Below are 20,740 nucleotides of genomic sequence, written 5' to 3' on the forward strand. Positions count from 1 at the left end.
ATGTGAGGCGGGGCAGGGAAACTCAAGGCAAACTTCAGAACAGCAGAAAAAGGCACATCCTTTGTTTTGCTCCCCCTGAATCTCATCTCCATCAAGCCCCCTTTCGGCCCACAGAGGGAACTTTATTCAGGTTCCTCAGGGTGAGGCCGGTTGACTCAGGTTTTCCCAACTCCAAGGCATCTTCTCACCCTGCCAAGATCCTCCATTTGTGGCAAAGTTCTGGGTGGGATGGGGGGACTTGTGTAACATCAAGACATTGGGGTGGGGGGTGGACAGGAGTGACGTTCAAAATACTTAACAACCGATGGGGGGATGACCACTCAGAGAGGGTCCAGAGCAGGGTTCTGAGCTCTTCTGCTGTGTGGGAACATCTGGGGGCTCCAAGAAAGGACCTGGGATGGATGATGGATGAGGCAGGGTGTTGGGGGCTGGGCCAGCAGGTCTTTGGCAGTGACATGGGGGGTGATTTCAAATTCTCCCCTGCCCCACCACAGTGAGTGTTGGTCCCTAATGTTGCACCATCACAGCCACACTGAAGACCTGGAGAAAAGTAAGTGAGAATTGCTGTCCTCAAGGGCCCACTGTGTGCTGGTCCCTCACATGCATCATTTCACTGGATCTTTCCAACAACCCTCCTGAAAATATACCGTTACCACACCCATCTTACAGCCAGGGAAACTAAGACTTAGAGTTTGTGTGGTCACAGAAGGGGGGTGATTCCCAGGCAGACCCTGGGGTCTGCACTGGGCTGGGCTATTTCATCTCATCCTCATCAGACCCCAGCAGGGACATCATCACTCCATGACACAGATGAGAGTGTCACTCCAGGAGACACTGCTGGCCAGAAGCACAGCTGGAATGTATCCAAGGTCACCAGTATTTACTACCCCCCCCCCTCCGGAAGGGAAGAGGGCAGGAGGGAAGAAGCCGGCCGCCAGCCCTTTCCCTCAAGTGTCCTCACCTGATGTTCTGTTGATGCAACTGATGACAGCAATGACAAAGCAGAGGTCACCGCTCGGGCTCAGGCCACCTGGCAGGGGGCAGGTCAGGGAGCCTCCAGGGCCTGTGCCCTGTGATCTTAAAGCCCCAGAAAGAACACACATGTGGCACCCAGACTGGGGCTCTAGGTCAGGGTGGGCCAGAGGAGCGAGGGAGAGAAGGGAGGCTGCCCTGCCACCCCTGACTCCCCATCCCCACCCACTCCCCCACCCTCCCACCCGCCAAGCCTCAGTGTGCGTAGGGCAGGTTTGTTGTCCTGATTCAATATTTGCTGTGCGCCTACTGTGTTCTGGCCTTTAACCCAGACTCCAGCACAGCTCCGGGAACGTGGAGGTCAGGGGCAGCTCCTCAGCTGGATCCCCATTGAAGACGTCAGTCCCCGTGTTTGTTTGAGGTCACGCGGGGAGGGCTTGCCAGGAATCGGGACACTGGGTTTTCATTCTCCCAAGGATGAGCCACTCCCCCTCCCAGGGCCTAGCGTGGCCTCCTGGGAACCGGTGCCGCAGGATAACAGTGTAGTGTCCTGATGGCTCGCACACACAGAGACCAGGACTTGGAGCTCTACGGGACAGTCGGCTGGCACAGTTTGGGGAAACTGAGTCAGGGGCCAATCAATGGCAAGTGCTGAGTCCTTTTGATCCCTTGAAAACTCTTGTTCTGTTTAAGGTACCTCTTCTAGGCTGCCCTCCAGGCTTTTAGGACCTGGTGGCAACATGGTTGTATGGAAGTCTACGGGGTGAGTGGGTGACACTGGGTGGCAGCCTAAGGAATTCTGAGATGTCCAGCTTTGCCTGCAGAGGGACAAACCTGCTGAGGGCCCGGACTAGGACACCAGGCCAGGGCCAAGCATTTCAACAGTGGTGCCCAAATTCTGCCCTCTCGGGGGTCCGAGGGACTATAGCCTGGGTCCCCCACTCCCCCCCACTCGGTCTCAGTTGAGCTGCACATGTCAACCAAGGTTAGTGCAGAGAAAAGGAGAATTCAGTTTGCAAGCCATTGATTTACGTTAATACTCCTCAGTGCCTCCCAACCCCAGTGGTCTTGGTATTAGAACATGACGCTGTCAGGAGAGCTTGGTCTCTCTGTTCCTTAAAGTGAAAGAAAACTCTGGTTGCTATTTCCCAGCCCCAGGGGACACTCCTGGCCTCAGTATCCCCATCTATAAAATAGGGGTGATCTGGGCTTCACCTTCCAGGATGCAAGGCAGTTTAGGGGGATGAGCAGTTTGTGAAAGGAAAGCCAGGTGTCGGGATTGACCTGGAGAGGAGAGAAGCCAAGCGAATGGCCAGGCCCAGGAAGGAAACAACCAGAGAAAGTCATGCTTATCTGCGGAAGGAACGTGCCAGCTCAAGCTCACAGCTTGTCTGCATTGCTCCCCAACACCCAATAAACACTGGAGCAGAGGGGCCGGGTGAGGGCGTGAGGCAAACCCAGTGTTAGCACGGTGCTCGGTACGCAGAAGGCCCTCAGTTAATGCTCATGCCACGGAGACCCCCTTGGCTGTTCCTTCTGAAGGACACTTTTCTCTCTACTCTCCTTCCCTGTGGATGACACTGAGAAAAGCATCTCTCGAAAGAGAGTTTATTGATACAAGCCTGTGAAACTGGCTGCAGCATCATTCTTGTGGGAGGCCAAGTCCCCAGGCCCAAATTTTTGTCAGAAAGCATGATAAAGTCTCCTGTTCCAGTTACACAAGACCCACCTTTAAAGGTTTATAGAATTAGTAAAGGGCACTAACTAGTGGCTTCTAGACACTAACTAGTGGTTAATTCAGAAACCCCACAGCACGGTGCCATGTCCGTCTGGGTGACATTCTCTGCTCAGACCTTCCCACCTGGTCCCTTCCTGTTCCCTCCATCCCTCAAATTGCGCCTCTTTATGGGGGATGGGAGATTTGAGTCCTCTCATCTTTTAAATGTATCAAATTTTAAAAAACCAAGCAGACAAATCCATCTTTCTACAAAAGTTTATTTTGTAGTTTTCCAAGAAGTGTTAAGGGGAAAAGTGAAATTATGCCAAGGTAAGGAACAACATATATAAAAATAATTTAAACATACATGTTAATAATAAAGTGACATTTCTTTCTAGCAACAACTAGTAGGTAATCTTGCCCAAGATTTTTTCCAAAGGTATTAAATATATTTTAGATAACAGTACATAAACACACATGCACAAGTACTCCACACACACACTCATATATACAGCTCAAGTATTGTTTTCTGTGCATTCCAGCTAACTGATATAGCTAAAGTGAAAAAATGACTAAATGCCTGAGAGTCCTTAGGATTGAACAAATGTGCACGGAATCGTGAATCTGTGAGACATGCTACGATTTCCCTTCCCAATCTCGTTAGTTACTAGCCTGTACCCTGTGGTCGTATCTGAACAATTAAAGCGTGTCTGTCGGATCTGCCCGTCGGTGCGATCATTGCGGTGTGGCCGGCGGAATGGGTTCGGGAAACTCCACTCTCCTGCCCCAGCGCACCTCAGGACGGGAAGGGGGCGATGTGAAGGGTGCGGCCCGGGACTCCTTACATCTGGCGGACTCTCTGCTTCAGAGCCTGGAGCTCCCTCTCGATCTCGCCGGGGAGGTCGGCGTTCACTTGCTCCTCCAGGTACGCCTGGATGTCTTCCACCTCCTTCTCCCAGAACTCCTTGGAGATGTGGAACAGCTCCTTCATGTTGACGTCCTTCAGGCCCTTCAGGTTCAGGGCCTCCTCCCGGGGGATGTAGCCAATGGCCGTGAGCTCGGCGCCGCCCTGGCCGTTGATCCGGTTGAACATCCACTCCAGCACCCGGGAGTTCTCTCCGAACCCGGGCCAGAGGAACTTGCCGTCCTTGTCCTTCCGGAACCAGTTGACATGGAAGATCTTTGGCAGCTTGGCTGCAGGGCGCTGGGCCATGCTGAGCCAGTGGGCCAGGTATTTGCCAAAGTTGTAGCCAAAGAAGGGCCGCATGGCAAAGGGGTCGTGCATGATGACTTTGCCTGTTAACACAGAGGGGCCTCTGTTGGTAAATGCTGCTCTCGTGGGACAGCATCAACATGTGTATTGTTGATAAGCATGCTTGGTCTCCTCTCTCCACACAGACAGAGACAGAGGGACAGAGAGAGAGACAAACACAGAGGCATAGAGAGACAGGAAGAGAGACATAGAGACAGGAGAGACAGAGAGACAGAGAGACAAAGAGAGGCCCTGAGACAGGTCGTCCCAGTCACTGTTCTTTGTGGTTTCAGATTTTGACTCAGATTATTTACCTTTGTGTTCGGCGGCCGCTGTGGCCTCAGATCTCATGGCTGCCCCCACAAACACTCCATGCTGCCAGCTGAGAGCTTCATAGACCAGAGGGACACCTTCAGCAGGAAAGAAAAAATGTTCCTTAAAGGCTTTGACACTCAGACCCTTCGGCCAGCAATGTCATCTCACAAAGTGAAAAGGTGCGGCGGAACAGCGTCTTTTCAATTCCGCTAATTTTGGGGTCCCAAAGCCCAAGGGCCAAAAAACTGCCCAAGTCGCACCACCCAGGCCACGCAGCCAAAGGAAATGGATAAAGCTCAGTAGAATTGGGGATCCAGAAGCTCTAGGTGGCCAGAAGGGGAGCCTCTACATTTGAGCCTGCCAATCATCCCGGGTGCTTGGAAAAGAAGCTCGGATTGCAGGCCCCTTCTAAGGTCATGGAAAAGGGGCGATTTCACAGACCCTTCCAGCCTGGGTGAAGGGGCTCCTCACCAGCAGGTCGGCGCCCTCCAAAGATGATGCCCTCGATGGGCACGCCCTCCGGAGCCTCCCAGGCAGGGTCGATGATGGGGCACTGGCTGGCGGGGGTGCAGAACCGGGAGTTGGGGTGGGCGCAAGGTTCCCCTACAACGGGCAGAGAGAAGAGACCCCTGAGTGCCCAGCCCAGACATGGAGCACCCACAGGCTGGAGCAGCGGGGCCTCCGAGGGCTCACCATCCTCAGGGCTCCACTCTTTGTTCTTCCACGAGGTGAGCTTGACCCCGGAGGCCAGCGGCTGGTCGATGCCTTCCCAGTAGAATCCACCGTCGCTGGTCTCGGCCACATTGGTGAAGATGGTGTTCCTCTGGATGGTCTTGATGGCGTTGGGGTTGGTCTTCACAGAGGTCCCAGGAGCAACGCCAAAAAATCCATTTTCTGGGTTAATAGCTCTTAAGTTACCTGGAGAGTTTTAAACCCGAGAAGTCCAAGTGAGCTCCGAGCGAAGCACCATGTACTCTGACATCTTGCCAGGCTCATTTTTGTACCAAATTCTCAAATCTTTTTTTTCTCCTCCTTAGACTGTATTTCTCTTTTCTCATCCAAGCAATTATATTTACCACTCTTTCTTCCTCATCAGTTTCCCACCAATACTATTTTAACGTATGTATTCTATAAACAAACAGCCGCACAGGGTCCCGTTGCAATCAGATATGATAGTAAATGAAAGAATGCTTCTGTAGAATACATATTTCTAAGACTTTGCAAGATCTGAAATCACTAAATTAAAAATCCAAACAGTGTGAACTTAGGGGAACTGGAGTGTTTTAAAAGCCAAAAGTCCACCGAGATCCAATTAATGTCAGTCACCTTGCTGGTCGAACTTCATCCAGGCGATGTCGTCGCCCACACACTCTACCTTCCAGCCCGGGAGCGTGGGGTTCATCATGGCCAGGTTGGTCTTCCCGCAGGCGCTGGGGAACGCGGCCGCGAAGTACTTCTTCTGGCCCTCGGGGTTGGTTATGCCCAGGATCTGCAGAGACAAGATCCCTCCTTAAGTTCCTCCTTCCTTTCTTTCCCAACCAGTGCTTTAGCCTCGGGGTGTGCCTAGAGGCCCCCAAATGGTGGGTCCCCAACATTTATTTCTTCAGGTATCAAAACAGATATTTTGAGCAACGACATCCAAAGGATCTACTGGTCTGGTTGCGCCTGAGTGCTTCCAAAGAGGCACCCGCAGTGCATTTGGAATACTGATGGCATTTCCAAATCTGTCCTTGGGTGTGCGGGTTTTGCCTGATGGGCACTGGGATGCCACATGTACTTGCCAGCCCAGCCCCGCCCATGCACACTCAGAGTTCCCTGCATCTCACCAGCATGTGCTCGGCCAGCCACCCCTCCTCCTTGGCCAGCCGGCTGGCCATCCTCAGGGCAAAGCACTTCTTCCCGAGCAGCGAGTTCCCGCCGTACCCGCTCCCGAAGGAGATGATTTCTCTGCGGTCGGGCAGGTGGGCGATGAGCGTCTGCTCTGGGTTACAGGCCCAGTTGTTAACCAGAGGCTCTGCAGAGGGCGACACGTGGCGTTAGGGTGGCACGACCCCACCTGAGGTCCCCCGACACAGGCCCGGGGCTTAAGGCTAAGCTTACTTTTAAGAATTCTAGCTTTTGATTTTGAAACAACATGCTTACTTTTTAAAGGCAAAGGGCACCCCACAGAATGGAGGCACTTGACGAATTCTCCGTCGCCCAGGGCTTCCAGGACGGGCGTCCCCATTCTCGTCATGATACGCATGCTGGCCACCACGTAGGGCGAGTCCGTCAGCTCGATGCCCACCTTGGACAGAGGCGAGCCCAGGGGCCCCATGCTGAAGGGGATGACGTACATGGTGCGACCTGCGGGAACCGGGGAGAAGGACCTCAGGCTCACAGCAACCAACACTTCTCCATTAATCACGTCACACCTTGCTGTCACCGGCTTCTTAATTTACAGGGGTCCACCGGAAAGTGAACAGAATACCAAAGAAAAGAGTTTTCATAAATGTGCAATTTGAGCTCCACCATGCGTGGAAATTGTTTTCATGTTCCTCTGAGACAGCCTGTAAATCTAAAACCGAGGTGCACATTTTCAATACGTTGCCAATTTCATATACGGAATTTAAAGATCTCTGAGGTCACGGAGTTTCTATCATGTTTAAAATTACCACTAGACAGATGTAATAATCAAAGGCTTTTGGATGTTTGGCCCAATCAAATAAATGTTTTATTTACCTTTCATGCACCCCGGAAATCGGGCACTGAATGCTTTCTCAAAGTCCTCCTCCGACATCCAGCGACCCAGCTGGCTGAGGCCACTCTTGGGGATGGGCACTGTATCTCTTTGCTCTCGGGTAATGATGACCGTCTTGCTTTCAACTCTGGCCACGTCCCTGGGGTCAGTGAGAGCCAACCAACTGCAAAAAAATCAAAAACACACAGGTGAGGGTCAGGGAGGGAAGGGAAGCTGTTTCGAGTGCACCTGTCTGCTGGATCCCCTCGGCCCAGCATCATTTAGGGATGAGGGGCCAATTACTCATAATCAGGTCCTCCCCACACCTAGCAGGCACCCGACACGCTGATGATGTCCTATGGATGTGGACAGCCACGCCAGCTGGGACGTGGTCACGGAGACATTTCCGAGACTGTGAGCTGGTCTGTGAGGACTGGGACGGTCTGACTTTCCTTTTAATCTGGGATCTAGCTTGCAAAGAGCGTCCGTTTGTATATGCTATCTCATGGCAGACTTGGGCTCTACAAAAGTCATTAAATCCAAGTCTACATGGTTCTGGCCCTTATATAGTTTTTCAAGGGTCTGCAACTCCTCCCACCCCCGCCAGAGACCGTCACCCACCCCTTTCCACCAATACCACGCTGGAGGGTGGGGAGGGGGGAGAGCTGGGGCTGGGGCTCCACTCACCAGTTGTCGTGCTTCTTCAGCCTCTTGATGGTGCCCTGTTCCTCCATTTGGTGCAGCAGTTGCCGGTTCTCCTCCTCGGAGCCATCGCAGATGTGGATGCGTTCGGGCTGGCACAGGTTGGCGTTGGTCTCCACAAACTCTCGCACCGCCTGGGGCAGGCTGTCCAGGGTTCCCTGGACGACCTTGGCTGAGGAGTTGAGGCCGTTGGGGAGCTGAGGAGGCATTTCTGCAGAGCTGCACTGAGGGCCACGGACACCGAGGTTCCCTGAAATAGGAAGCATGGGCCTCCTGAACATAAACAAGGACAGACGCCCTCCAACCAGGGCAACGGGCTCCCTTCAGGCTGCACCTGCAGACAGTCGTAGCTGTGGGAAAACAGGAAGTTCGTCCTGTGTTATCTCTGATTTTTAGCAATGTCAGTTCAATGCCCAACCTACCTTCCTTCTGTCTGGACGATCTCGATCAGAGATCCAAGGCCTGCTTTTGGGTTCTTCCCGCTGGTGAATGTGCTTTCCTGGTGGGAAGCCCGTGTTGGCGTTTGGTAGCTGAACCACCCGGCTTTAAAAGCCATGGAGAAGAGAAGTTCTGCCCCTTGGCCCCACCCCAGAGGCTCGTCTCTGACGTCAGGGGCAGGTCTTTGGATCGAGGCCATGGTCAGTTAGGCTTTGGACCGGGTCCCCACAATCAACCCCAGGGAGATAATCATTGAACAGCCAGCTGCGGCAGAATGCTGGGAGGCCTCCGACCCCGCCACCCCACCACCAGCCGCTGCGAGCCCTTACACAATGTTTGATTGACTAAACTTTGGCCCAGTTCACTGTTGATGCAAAACACATGGCCCTTCCTTTGACGGGTGGGAGGGGTCTGGCGCAGGCTGAGGGGGTACCTCCTGGACGTTGAGTGTGTCCAGGGCACAAGCTGGCAGCACATTATGTGTACCGATGGCTGCTGGTTGGCAGAACATTACAGTGGTGGGTGTCAGCCCACAGTCAGAGGCCCCTGGGAAGGACGTGCCCAAATGCCAGCGAATGGGTGACTTACTGGGAAAGGTCTGATCTAACTGGGGGCCAATACCCCTATTGACTGTTCACTGTGCTCCCCCTCATATAAGGGCAGGGATTTCTGCTTATTATGCTGTGATAGGTGCAGTTCCTGGCACATGGTAGACACCGAATGACTGACAGGTGAGCCTTGTCTTAAAGGCCTTGCAGCATGACCAGCCTCTGAGGCAGAGCCCATGAACAATCCTATGTCCACACAAGGAAACTGAGGCACAGAGAGGCAGAGCAGCTACTCCCAGCTCCCAAACTGGTGGGCAGCCGAGGGAGAGTTAGCAGATGAGCCAGCTGGGCTTTGGAGCACCACGCCAGACAGTCCCTTATGAGATTCCTTTGGCTCTTCCGGAATCTTCCGTGTATTCTCCAAGTAGTTCTGGGCTGGGTGCAGTTACTCCTGGAGTCAGCTATCACTTTTCATTGCCCTTGCAAGTCCAAGCATCTGAGGAGGGGAGGGAAGGAGAAGGGAGGGGAAGAAAAGGGAGGGGAAGGGAGAGGGCTGGGCGGTTTTGCTAGATTACACTTGAGCTGCGAGACCTTTATAACAGCTCTTTAGAAAAATGTGCTTTGCAAGCTGTTGGAGCTTCAGTCCAATCTAATGGACCATGGAGCGATTGCTGGTGTTTTGAGGGCATTGGGTGAGAAGTCAGGAGAGGGGGGCCAGGCCCCGATTCCCCACTGCCAGCCTGATGGCTCAGGGGAGCCCCCTTCCTCCAGTGAGGTCGGGTAGGGACTGGTCTGACTCCCCAGGGTGCGTGTGCTGAGATAACCCCGTGACTGTGACTATTACTGTAAGGAGCCGTGGCAGACAGAAGACACTAGGAATGGCAATCTCAGACCAAGAGTATTTAGAGGACAGTCCTGTAGGGCTTCCTTCTCACTGATATCAGGTGTAGTCATTAGCACCCTCCACCAAAACTGTCCACCTGCTGCTGTTTCATTTAAGATGTTTTTCAACCAATTGAATCTTTCAATATAAATACAGTGTGAGCCGTTCTGTTTAGTTTTACATTATTTCCTATTTAGGTCGCTAGAATTCATTATCAGTACAAGTTTGTGTCCTGTCTAAATTCAACCATGACAGGATAGTGCTCCTGGCTGAGGGACTTTCTCAGCTTGTGATGCCAGTGAAATTTGCCAGCCACTGCACAACCACACAGATGCGGCCCCGCTCATGGGTCATCTCCCCAAATGGGTAGAGGTGTCCATGGAGGTGATAAATCTGTAATAGGGTTGATTCCCCACAAGAGCACGTAGAGTGAAACCAAAAATGGAAACCAGAACTCATTTGCAGTTCTAAATGCTACTCATAAATTTTAGGTGTTTATGTCCTGAGTCTTCCATGAGAGAAACAGCAAGTTCAATTAAAATGTAGGAGCAGTGAGTCACCTCCCCCTGCATCTAATCTTTTAATTGCCACACCGAACAGAGCAGTCCAGAAGGCAGCCTGGAAACACGGGTAGGGCCCACCGAGACTTAAAAGGTGTGAGCGGATGAGGCATGGGGGTGGAAGCAGCTGTGTTCCAGGTGAGCATAGAGAGCAAAAACCATGAACTTGGAAGGGGTCACACACACATTGACATTTCTTGGTTACCTGGTGGCCAATAAAAAAGCAGAAATTCACAGATGGTGAACAGATGGTCCAAAGACCATCAACACCAGTGCTTGGAGTTCCTGTAGAGTCAGATGGGTGGTGGTTTCCATACTGCGCTGGAGGGAACAGCGGGGAATCCACTGAGACCCCTCATAGAGGAGGGGGAAGGCCGAGTGAGACATGGTCAACGCCCTCCTCACCCACAACACCTCTGACATCACCTGTGGGATGTATTAGGCTTCCATACTGGATCTTGGCTTGAACAAGGAATTATACAGCCTGAAAACATAGGACACCCACAATCACAACCTGTTCTTTCATTGGGGAGGTGAGACAGCTAAGACTCAACGAATACAAATAGACCATTTTCCCAAGCTAAGGCTCTTATCGGTAAGATCAGGCCTTCCCCACTTCACCCCATCACTGATGGAGTCGACGGAATAGGCTCATTACATCCAGGGGGCGACCACAAAAATGCTCCTTGGCTCAGGAATCTGAATTCATAGAAAAGCATCTCCCTTTTCTGATAAACACAGAAGGGACCATGGTTTTCCAGAAATTGATAAGGAGCTAACTATGTAAATCCCATGTCCTGTCCCGGAGCCAAAGATTGTGCACAAATTGATTCCGGGTCTCCATTGCCAGGGAGCCCACTCCATGGGCATCAGCTGACCCAGCGATGGAAATTTCCAACACCATTGAGCTGTACAGTGATCAGCCAAGGAATCACTTGCCCCCCGCCCCGTCAATTCAGGTCGTCTACCCCCACTGTGTTTACTAAGGATAAATATTTAGATGTTCTACACTCATGGGGTAATCTTCATGTCTTTGCAGTCTGGAGGGTATTTTCACAGAGCAAAATGAGTCAATTTCCTAGTTTGGAGCCATAGAATTATATAATTGAAAGGGTCCTTAAAAGATTATGTTGATCCAGCTTAATGGGTCGGGGGTCTCCTTTGGGGGTGATAAAACATTCTGCATAAAATGTTGTTGCATAATTGTGAATGCACTAAATGCCAGTGAATTGTACACTGTAAAATGGGCTTATTTTATGTTATGTGAATTTCACCATAATTAAAAAAGAAAAAAGATTATGTAGTCCAGTCTGGGTTTTTTGAAGATGAGGGAACAAGGGCCCCGGGTGGGGGAAGGAATCTCATGGGAAGGGGCTTTTCTAAAGTCCACTCTAGGAGGCAGGCAGGTCTCTGACACCCTCCACGCACCCACCAGCGCCACTCCTAGACCTAATCCTTTCCGCTTCTCTCAATGGCCTTGTATCGTCTTAAGACATTAATCTCTGGCTGAATGCAGAGAGGACAGTTAATATCATCAGGGAATCTCCCCCAGGGAGGGTCCTGATTTTGTTTACATGTTCTTTCCACAATGAGGAAATAAAATGAACCTAGAGGCAAACCACTTTGCTTCGTGTGCCAATAAAGTGTGATTTCTGCCACAGAGAAGTCCACAGAAATTATGTTAAATGAATGCTAACAGCCAGGTGTTAGACCTTCGTCGAGGGCTGATTCTCTCCAGTTACAATCATTAGCGACCCATGGAAATAGCGAATCCGTAAAATCATCTTTATTTTCTTTGGATATTTCTCCGTCAGGTTTATGGAGAGGCAAGAAGGAGCTGTGGCCGTGCAGAAAGGACTCACGTGTGGGATTTGAACATGGCACATCGCATCCATCCCAGGAATGACCGTACCCTTCAGAGGGTGGTGTCACCGCCGGCGGATGCTGACAAGCAGCTTACGTGGAGGCTGTAACACAGGTCAGTGGTGGCAGAGTCACCCCCACAGTCAGGACCAGTCGACTGGAGACCTACTCCCGTGCCTGCCTGGCCTTGCTCTTTCGTCTTTGGCCGATGAGATCATGACACTCGTTGTTTCAGCCGTTTTGAGTTGGGTGGTCTGTCGTTTGCAACCAAAAGCATCCTAACTGAGATCAGATCCTATACCCTGTCTCCCTGGAACCCAGGCTCGGGAGACGTGGGTCGGTCCCAGCCCCAGCTGTCCCAGGGACGTGTCGGCGTCCCGCTCTCTTCGCAGTGCAGGGCGCAGGTGGATGGGATGCCTGCGAGGCTGTGCCCCCCTGAAGTCTCATCAGTCTCTCACCGCCCACATTGGCCTTCGTGGATCAGAGGCCATGGTGGGTTTGATTTTTGTCTCATTTCCCTCTTACCTCCTCCAGAAGACCGGCGACACTGTGTTTGCTGAGCCTCTCTTCTTGTTGGAGGCTGGGAGGCCTTTGCTTCCATGTGACAGGTGCACGTTAAAGGGGGAGGTGACGTAAGTGTACAACTACCCTGGTGCGAAGGGACAGACAACAAGTCAGGATACAACAACACAAAATTAAAAACTGAGATTTGCCCTAACTGTGTACAGCCCTGCCTCGTCTGTCTCCCTCAGGGTGACGTTGTAGACAGAGCATACCCAGCTCTTAGCCCAAATCGCCCATGTTCCACCGTCCCCATTGTTCGCCAGTGACGGTCAGTGTCAAGGGCACTGGCTGCAGGGCAGGACTCCATGTGGCTCTGAAATGCTGTCACCTGCATTCTCATACATCCTCTAAAATAACCAATGGAAGAGTGGGCAGAGGGCCAGGGGGCCCTTCCCGGCCCTGAGTGCCCGATGGGTCACTTATGGCCTTGGTTTCCTCATCTCTACACTGAGGTGGCCCTTTGCACTCGAAGTGCCCCTGATTTCAGGTGCGCCAGAGCGAGCAAGCCCCTCTTCTGAGAGTGTGCGGCAAACAGAGTGAGAACAAATTTGCCACTGAATTCTGTTCCAAACACACGCACAGAGAAAAGTCAGCAACCCCGGGCAGGCAAGGGGCAAAAAGACCTAACTGCATAGTCCCCACGAAAACATCGAGAAAATGGATCTACTTTGTGGCACAGTTAATTCTATTGGAAGCAACTGTAATTGCTCGGGAACGGAACGCCACCCTCCCTAGCGCTTCCAGGTAGCTATGCAAATTCCTTCCCTCCCTCTAATGTTAAGGCTCAGAACAAAAATGTCTTTTCCGATCCCTGCTGGGGATAATTCCCAAATTCAGTAAATCTAACTCACACTCTCAGCTCCTCTCCCAATGGGGGAGAAGTCACGTCCCCGGAGAATAAAGGACACATCCCCCAGGATGCGGGTCCAGCCAGCGCATCTCCTCAGGGGCTGGGGCTCCTAACTTAGCTGTAGAACCCTGAAGTATTTCTAAGTTTGAATATGGTGGAAACTGAGCCCCTTGGGACTGATGTTCTCAAACGCTGGTAGAGGAACAAAGCCCGTCCCCATGCACCCAGAAACCCGAGTGTGTGAGCGATGACCACAGAGTCGGACAGGCAAGAGGCCCGCTCACAATCCCCTTCCCCAAGCCAGCCTGCCCTGCTCGGAAGAGGCAACCAAGTAAGGCAAACAGGAAAGGGGGAAAGACACCTTCATTTTGGTGTGCTGGATATTTAAAGAAAAGGTAAATATGAGGGGATGAGCGCTGGGCTGTGGGTTCAGAGAATCACAGCCAACACGGGGAGGGAGAAGCCATCACGTCACTAAGTCGGCGTTTCAGTCGAGGAAACAGGAGGCAGGGGCCAGGGAGCCCTCTGCGCCCTCAGATGCAGTGGACTCCGTCATTCTTTTGTTTCCAACCAGGCTGACTTCTGTCCTGCGGTCACTCTGCTGAAAGCCGGCTGAGGTCATGTAGGGCTTCTTTCCCGGCTTGGAGCAAGGAGACCATGATGTAACAGGTCCCTTGCTAACCCTTCTCCACCCGGCTAGAGCTGACTCGGCCAGGACCTGCAGGGCGTAGGCTCTGGGCTCAGGGCTAGCCTCAGGTCCCTCTCCAAGCAGCCGGGCCAACTGCTCCACGGTTGAAACGTGGTGGGAGGCCTGGGCTTTCAGACACCAACTTCTGCACAGAGGGGAATCACCCTCACCAAGCATCGGATCCCGTTTGGCCATCAAGGTCATCAGAAACAGGATTTGGCTCCATGTTTCCACCCGCAGGGAGGGCCCCTGGTGTCCTTGGGACAGGGTGGAGTGGTAGCCGACAGCTAAACCTGGGGACAGACCCTTCCATTCCTATCTTGACCATGTGGCCTTCATCAAGCCATCCCCTCCGCAGTTTTTTTGTCTGTGGATGGAGGATAATTACAGTACCTGCTCCGTAGGGTAGTTACGAGGATCAGGTTTGGTAAGCCAGATAAACACCCTGAAAACAGTGCCTGGCACAACGGAGCACAAACCCTCATAAATGCTGGAAGGGAAAAGGACAGTTCTTTAAGGACTCAAATTCTTTCATTCCCATAACAATTGGCTATTGTGAGGTGCTAGGCAGGGGAGGGAAGGGACAAAAAAGCAAAGGCAAAGTCCCGATCTCTAGGAGTCCACGTTTCCCTCCTCTCAGCATCCTCCTACCTCAGTGACTGGCATGTAGTAGGTGCTCCGCTAAACAAACCCAACTGGGCAGACAAGTCCTGCACGCAGGAGCTGAACCGCACAGGCCACAGTGCCTAGCACCAAGGGCACTATGCAGGCAATAAATATGCCCCAGAGCCCTGCCGGGCGTGGCTCAGCAGTTGAGCATCGACCTAGGATCCAGGCGATCAGGGTTCGATTCCCAGTCAGGGCACATGCCCAGGTTGTGGGCTCAATCAATGACTCGCTCATCATTGATGTTTCTATCTCTCTTTCTCTCCCTCTCCTTTCCTCTCTCTGAAATCAATAAAGATATATTTAAAAAATAATAATAATAAAAAATAAATAAACACACCCAGAAACTACCCAGCCCCAGTGCATCCCTAACCACGGAGTCCTGCGGTATCACTGCGGGGTTTTCTTTAACTTTTTCCACGTGCTTCCCTGTCTACTCCTCTCTCTCAGCTCCTTGGTGTGGATTTGTGTTACGAAGCGTACAGATAACTGGCTCGCTCCCCTCGCTTCCCCAGCCCGGCACGTTCTGCCTCGCCGGTTGGAAGGCACCCGAGCAGGCATTTTCTGAGCTGTGCTGTTTACTTGTCCAAAGTCCCGCCGAGCGTTCTCATTATTTCGAGCATCGGGAGCCACAGAACCACATGGTCCATCGAATAGGAGTGTGGCACAGGCCGAGCCATTCGAAACGTCCCGAGTTAAGGCCAGATGGGCTCCTATTAACAAACATGAGGCTCCCGGTGAACACTGGTGAGCGCATGTCGCGGCGGCCCCGAAGCACGAGGGAAGACTTTGAGAGCAGCCTTAACTCTTTCCCCTTTTAGGTGCAAATCCCAGGTGTCCTCGATGTAGAAATGAATTTCACAGCCTCCATTTATTGCATTCAGGAGGCTACCACATATAAAGGAGCCTGTGTGAATTATGGATGATAAACTCTTTGGGAAAGAAAAGCCTTCTTGGACTTCCTTCGCTGCACCTTGAACAATGGAAGGCGATGCTCATCAGACATCTCCTGAGCTGTCACATTATTTAAATGAGTGCTTCTCTGCCGTTTGTTTCCAGAGGAGAGTGCTCAGTGAGTTCTGAGAGGGGGCTGTTTGAGCTGCTTGGGTGGGCACCATTCGGGCTTTTCGAAATAAAGATTTTGAGCATTTTTAATTTTGGAGCAACTTGCCACAGTTCAACACAGAGATTTAAAACGCTCTCAAGTGCTTTGGAGGAGAATGGCGAGGAAGTCCTGTGCTTTGCTCCAAACAGATGAACGCTGCACAAGTGACATTTGAAAGGCACTGAGGTTGGATAATAACTGCTCAGAATAGACTCAGAAAGGCTTCGCTCTTCCTTGTTCTCTGTGTATCTAATTATTCCAGGTACTGTCATGTCAAAAAAGTTTCATGTGACACATGTTGTTCCTTTAAAAAGAAAAAGTCCAAGTCAGAGATGAAATAGAAATTTCCAAGGAAAATCGAGGCCTGAGCACGTCTGCACAATGAACATGGGGCCTTTAATACCTCTGGCTTTTTTTTTTACACAAAACAAACTTTATTTGTTGTTGACTTGCCTGCTACCACTTCATTTCACTTTGTGCAGTGCCTGGGACACTTATTAACGGGTATCGGAAGGGGAGACAGGTGTGGGAAGGCACATGAGCAACCAGAAGAATCCTGAAGATTTGTCCTCTGTTGTTTTATAACTGTTCCATCTGCTAACTCCGCCCTTGGGACCAGATAGTGGTCAACCCTTGGAGCTCCAAGGATCTCCTCAGAACTTCATAATCAGCTACCCTTTTGTGAGTTAAACTCAGTCACACTCTTGAGCTACCTTCATTAGTACCTCAGGGCCTTTGCACCTGCTCTGCTGTCTGCCTGGAGCACTCCTCCTGGTTTGTGCATGGCTGGGCCATCTTGTCATTCAGGGCTCAGCATTTCCCAGCACCCACCCAAACCCGGCTCACCACTGTTTCCTTCCTGGTATTTATTACTACTTGACATTAGCATCTTCATTAATCTACATGTTAAATCCCAGAATCCCTCATTCAAATATGAGCTCCATGCTGCAAAACACCTTGTCAATCTTGGTCACAACTATGTCCCAGTCTTGACCGTAGTGCACAATAATATTTGTGTCATGAGTGAGTGAATTGAGTTTGCCTAACCAACCCCTTTGCTTGAGTCCTTAGTGTTGAGCACCATGAGAGAGTAATTTGGTTCCCAAAGACCAGGTGGTCCCAGCCTAGCCCTGATTTCACTGCGGATCAGCACACAGGCTTCCCAGTTCCAGACATCAGCCTGCTGAGCTGGTGAAGCGGAGCTCCCCTGTGACAGCCATGGACCACTAAGTTGCCCATAACATTGGATTTAAGGATGGAAGCTCAGGGTCATAACACTGGGCTATGGAGAACTCAGCCAGAAGGAAATGTTCCCCTCGATGCAGCTGGGGACATCCCCGGGGTGCATGCCCTGGCCTCAAACTCCTGCCACTGTTATACCTTGCTCAGACTTCTGACAGATCACCAAGGTTTCAGGTTTTATTTATTTAATTTTATTTATATTTATATCTTTGTTGATTTCAGAGAGAGGAAGGGAGAGGGGGAGAAAGAGAGAGATAGAAGCATCAATGATGAGAGAGTCATTGATCGGCCGCCTCCTGCACGCCCCCGACTGGGGATCGAGCCCGCAACCTGGGCTTGTGCCCTGACCGGGAATCGAACCCCGATCACCTGGATCCTAGGTCAACGCTCAACCGCTGAGCCACGCCAGGCCAGGCTTCAGGTTTTATTTGTATGGGATTCTTTACCCTACTCCTTTCCTGAGATCCCAGAGCCTATTTGTACAATAATTCTTCTTTTAGAAAACAAAAACCAAAACAAGTGCCTATGGGAATAAATAACAACAGCACTAAATTCCATTGACTGTAGATTAGCCAAGTGGCCAACACAAAGGACACAGGTGGGCGTTAAACTACATAGGCCCACAGCATCTCTGAGAGCTTGGCAGAATCCCACTTTCTCCAACACATTCTCCACCAGGGCAGAACCCTCACCCTCACCTGCCACACGGCCACCTTTGGAAATGTGTGGAGCTTTGGGGGCGCTCACAAAAATAGGGAACTATGACTGGCATTTAGTGTGTGGCAGCCAGGGACACGCCTCAACCTGCAAAGTGTTGGACAGGGCCACACACCTGTCCTGCCCTAACGCCTTTGATTTGGTGTGCAGGGCACCCAGGGTGAACCTTGCCTGCACCTGTAGGCATCCTGCATCCACACGGCTCCCAGAGGAACACCATGTCCCCCATCGGGCATGCCAACTTGTTCCAAGCCCCAGGTCTGAAAACACAGCATCGTGCCATGAGTCACCAGAGATACAAAGCGTGAAGCGAAAGTGCACTTTATATTGGTGATTCATTTACATTTTTGAAATTAAACAATATTTTCCCTTTTGCTCGTTTATATAACTGTGCCGGTGAAAACTCTTATGAGTCAGGAGGGGAAGAGCTGGGGGGACATTAAGTTCATCTTGTATCACAAGTCAGTCACCATTCCCCAAATGTCAGCTGAGTTCCCCAAACACGCGCTGCTTTCCTGGGACCTTACTCTGGTGGTTGGTCATTAATTCATTTATTTGTTTATTTATTAACCATTTCAGGGCAATTTGCCATCTGAGGAGAGAGATGGGGGCAAAAACATCTGTCTGTTGCAGAAAGTCTGCAATGTAACCTGAATGAGCCACTTTAGAAAATATAGAAAAGTTTCTTACTAGTGAAAGGAGAAGAGTGAAGGAGACAAGAGCGGAGTCTGTGGCGGTAACTTGCGATACGCTGGTGGGTAAGGACGGCGGTGGCCTAGTCATCACTCCTGGTAAGGTGCTTGACGTAACAGTATGGCATTAGAAAACCGAGAGGGTTCTTATAAAGTAACAGGGAACCCATGTTACCTTTTTTGCATTAAGGGATAATAAAATTACACCCTGAAAACAAATTATGCCTTTTGTCGTCCTCGGGAAACATGAGGGCAGGATGGGCAGCCCACTGGAAACTTGCTTTGTTTTGCTACTTGTTTCTTTTAGGGAGGATCTGCCCAGAAACGGAGATCCACAGGCATTCCCTGAGGTCGCCGAAGGGCGAAGGCAAATGCTGGGCTCTGAGCTGGCCCTTCCCCGGTGAAGGGCAGGGCCCACTCTCAGTGTGTTGGCTGACAAGCTGGCATCAGTTTCGAAATCAGCATTCTTCTCTTCACTTGGTCATGACTTTTTAAATTTTTTATTTTTTTTAATTTTTTTATTGAATTTATTGGTCATGACATTTGGGAACTAGAGAGACCTTTCTAGAAGGAGACCAAATCCCTCCTCACCCCACAGAGGTCACGGTGACCGAGCATGCTTGCAAGACTGGATGCGGGCTTCGGAGCACATTTGAGGGAGGAGCCCTGTCTCTAGACCTCACTCCTGCAGGACACCAGGGCTGAGCTACTCCGTGGACCTGGAGCTCACCTGACCTACAGGTCTTTGCCAGCCTCACCTGCTCAGGCTCCACTGGTATCTGGGTGGCACAGGGCTCTTTGTGCATATGTCCCCAGGCCACACTGAGGCACACTCCTTAAGGCCTGGTGAAACCATTGCTGATGGAGGAAAGATAGTGTTTGGAGTGGCCCCATTCATTTCCTTTCTGGTGACAGGACAAATGACATCAATGTCATCCAAGTCTAGGTGGTCCCTGAAAACCTTTCTCTGTGGCTGGACCACTCTCTAGCCCTCCCTGGGAGAGGCCCAAAAACCATTTAGGCAGTGGCTTCAGAATGATTCCTGGGGAAGGGGAGGGAGGAATCCTTGCTGCATGTGCTCAAGCAGGCTGCCTCAGTGTCCCCTTCTGATTGCACAGGCCATGTGACAATCAGTGAGACCATCCATGGCAGCCCAAGGCTAGGCGCACAGAGGCCCTCAGCCACAGCAGCCGTCCTTGTCTTTACCCTCTATTCTCTCTGAACAGGAACGTCAAGGACATGTGGCAAAACTCCAGACATCACCCAGCCCTGTACTTGGTGACACCTGAGGGCTTTGGCAAGTCCCGACTGTCCCACACTGAGTCAGAGTAGCGATGCACAGGACCCTCCAGTGTCACTCACCACCCACCAGGGGGCCAATCTCAGACTGTCTGATCGTGTTTCCAGATGAAAGTACACTTATAATTTGTCTGGCTTCTTAATTTCTCCTAAGACAAAGTGACAGCCGCCTCTGCTCTCGCCGCCGTCGGCTTTTATTATTTCTTCCTTCAGTTTCCATCGGGCCCACGCCTCTCTGCGGCTCAGCCCCCCGCCAGATTCCATTGTCGCCTCGCGGCAGCCCGCTGTCTGCCTGGCAGCCCATGCTGAGCACCTATTTTACCCCTTGTTTCCGACCCTGGTCTGTGACTCAGCTCGAACCCTGCCTTCGCGATGCCTTCCTCCCTCCTCACCAGCTTCCTCAACCTTCAACTTGCAGATGTCAGCGCCTCGAAACCGGGGTCGGCAGCCCTGACAAACAGGCTTATCTGCAGCTCCAAGCTGACAGTCCGGTTTTCCACTAATCAGTTTAATCAGGTGAAGTGCCAGACTTAATGTCTTCCAGTCCCTTTGTATAAGAGCGAGAGAGATAAACAGGAACTGAGAAGAAAAATAAAGTGATAAATCAGTCCCACAGGCAGGTGTTGGACCCGAGACAAGAGCCAAGACACGCCTCTTCTAACCTGAACCTGCTGATTACGTAACAGGAAGGTTACATAAAGGTAGGTCAACGGTCCGTTCTGGTGGCCCGGGCACGAGGTGTCTAAGTATTCTCAGACTCGTAAGGGACAGTGTAAGAAAAATTAGGAAATTCTGTTCTAAGAATGACCCACTCAAAGGAAACCCAATCCATGAAACATCCAAAGTCATATAACACAGTAAATTCTCATCGTGTATGTACTGGCAACGGTAGACTTTTCTAGGGTGATGCTTGGTAAGAAAGCAGATGGGAAGACAATCTTGGAAACT

General features: G+C 51.3%; 1 protein-coding gene across 1 annotated transcript; it reads right to left on the reverse strand.

Annotated features, from left to right (window-relative positions):
* Positions 1 to 2,938: 2,938 nt before the first annotated feature.
* Positions 2,939 to 8,228, reverse strand: PCK1 (phosphoenolpyruvate carboxykinase 1). The gene is made up of 10 exons (XM_081148863.1): positions 8,100 to 8,228; positions 7,663 to 7,927; positions 6,978 to 7,159; positions 6,399 to 6,602; positions 6,083 to 6,270; positions 5,583 to 5,745; positions 4,950 to 5,174; positions 4,728 to 4,859; positions 4,256 to 4,351; positions 2,939 to 3,985 (listed from the first exon to the last, which is right to left on the reverse strand). The coding sequence occupies exons 2-10, from the start codon at positions 7,884 to 7,886 to the stop codon at positions 3,531 to 3,533; spliced, it is 1,869 nt and encodes a 622-aa protein (XP_081004989.1). The 5' UTR covers positions 7,887 to 7,927; positions 8,100 to 8,228; the 3' UTR covers positions 2,939 to 3,530.
* Positions 8,229 to 20,740: the final 12,512 nt, after the last annotated feature.

Source organism: Miniopterus schreibersii (assembly GCF_964146895.1).
Source record: "Miniopterus schreibersii genome assembly, chromosome: 10".
NCBI classification, from domain to species: Eukaryota; Metazoa; Chordata; class Mammalia; order Chiroptera; family Miniopteridae; genus Miniopterus; species Miniopterus schreibersii.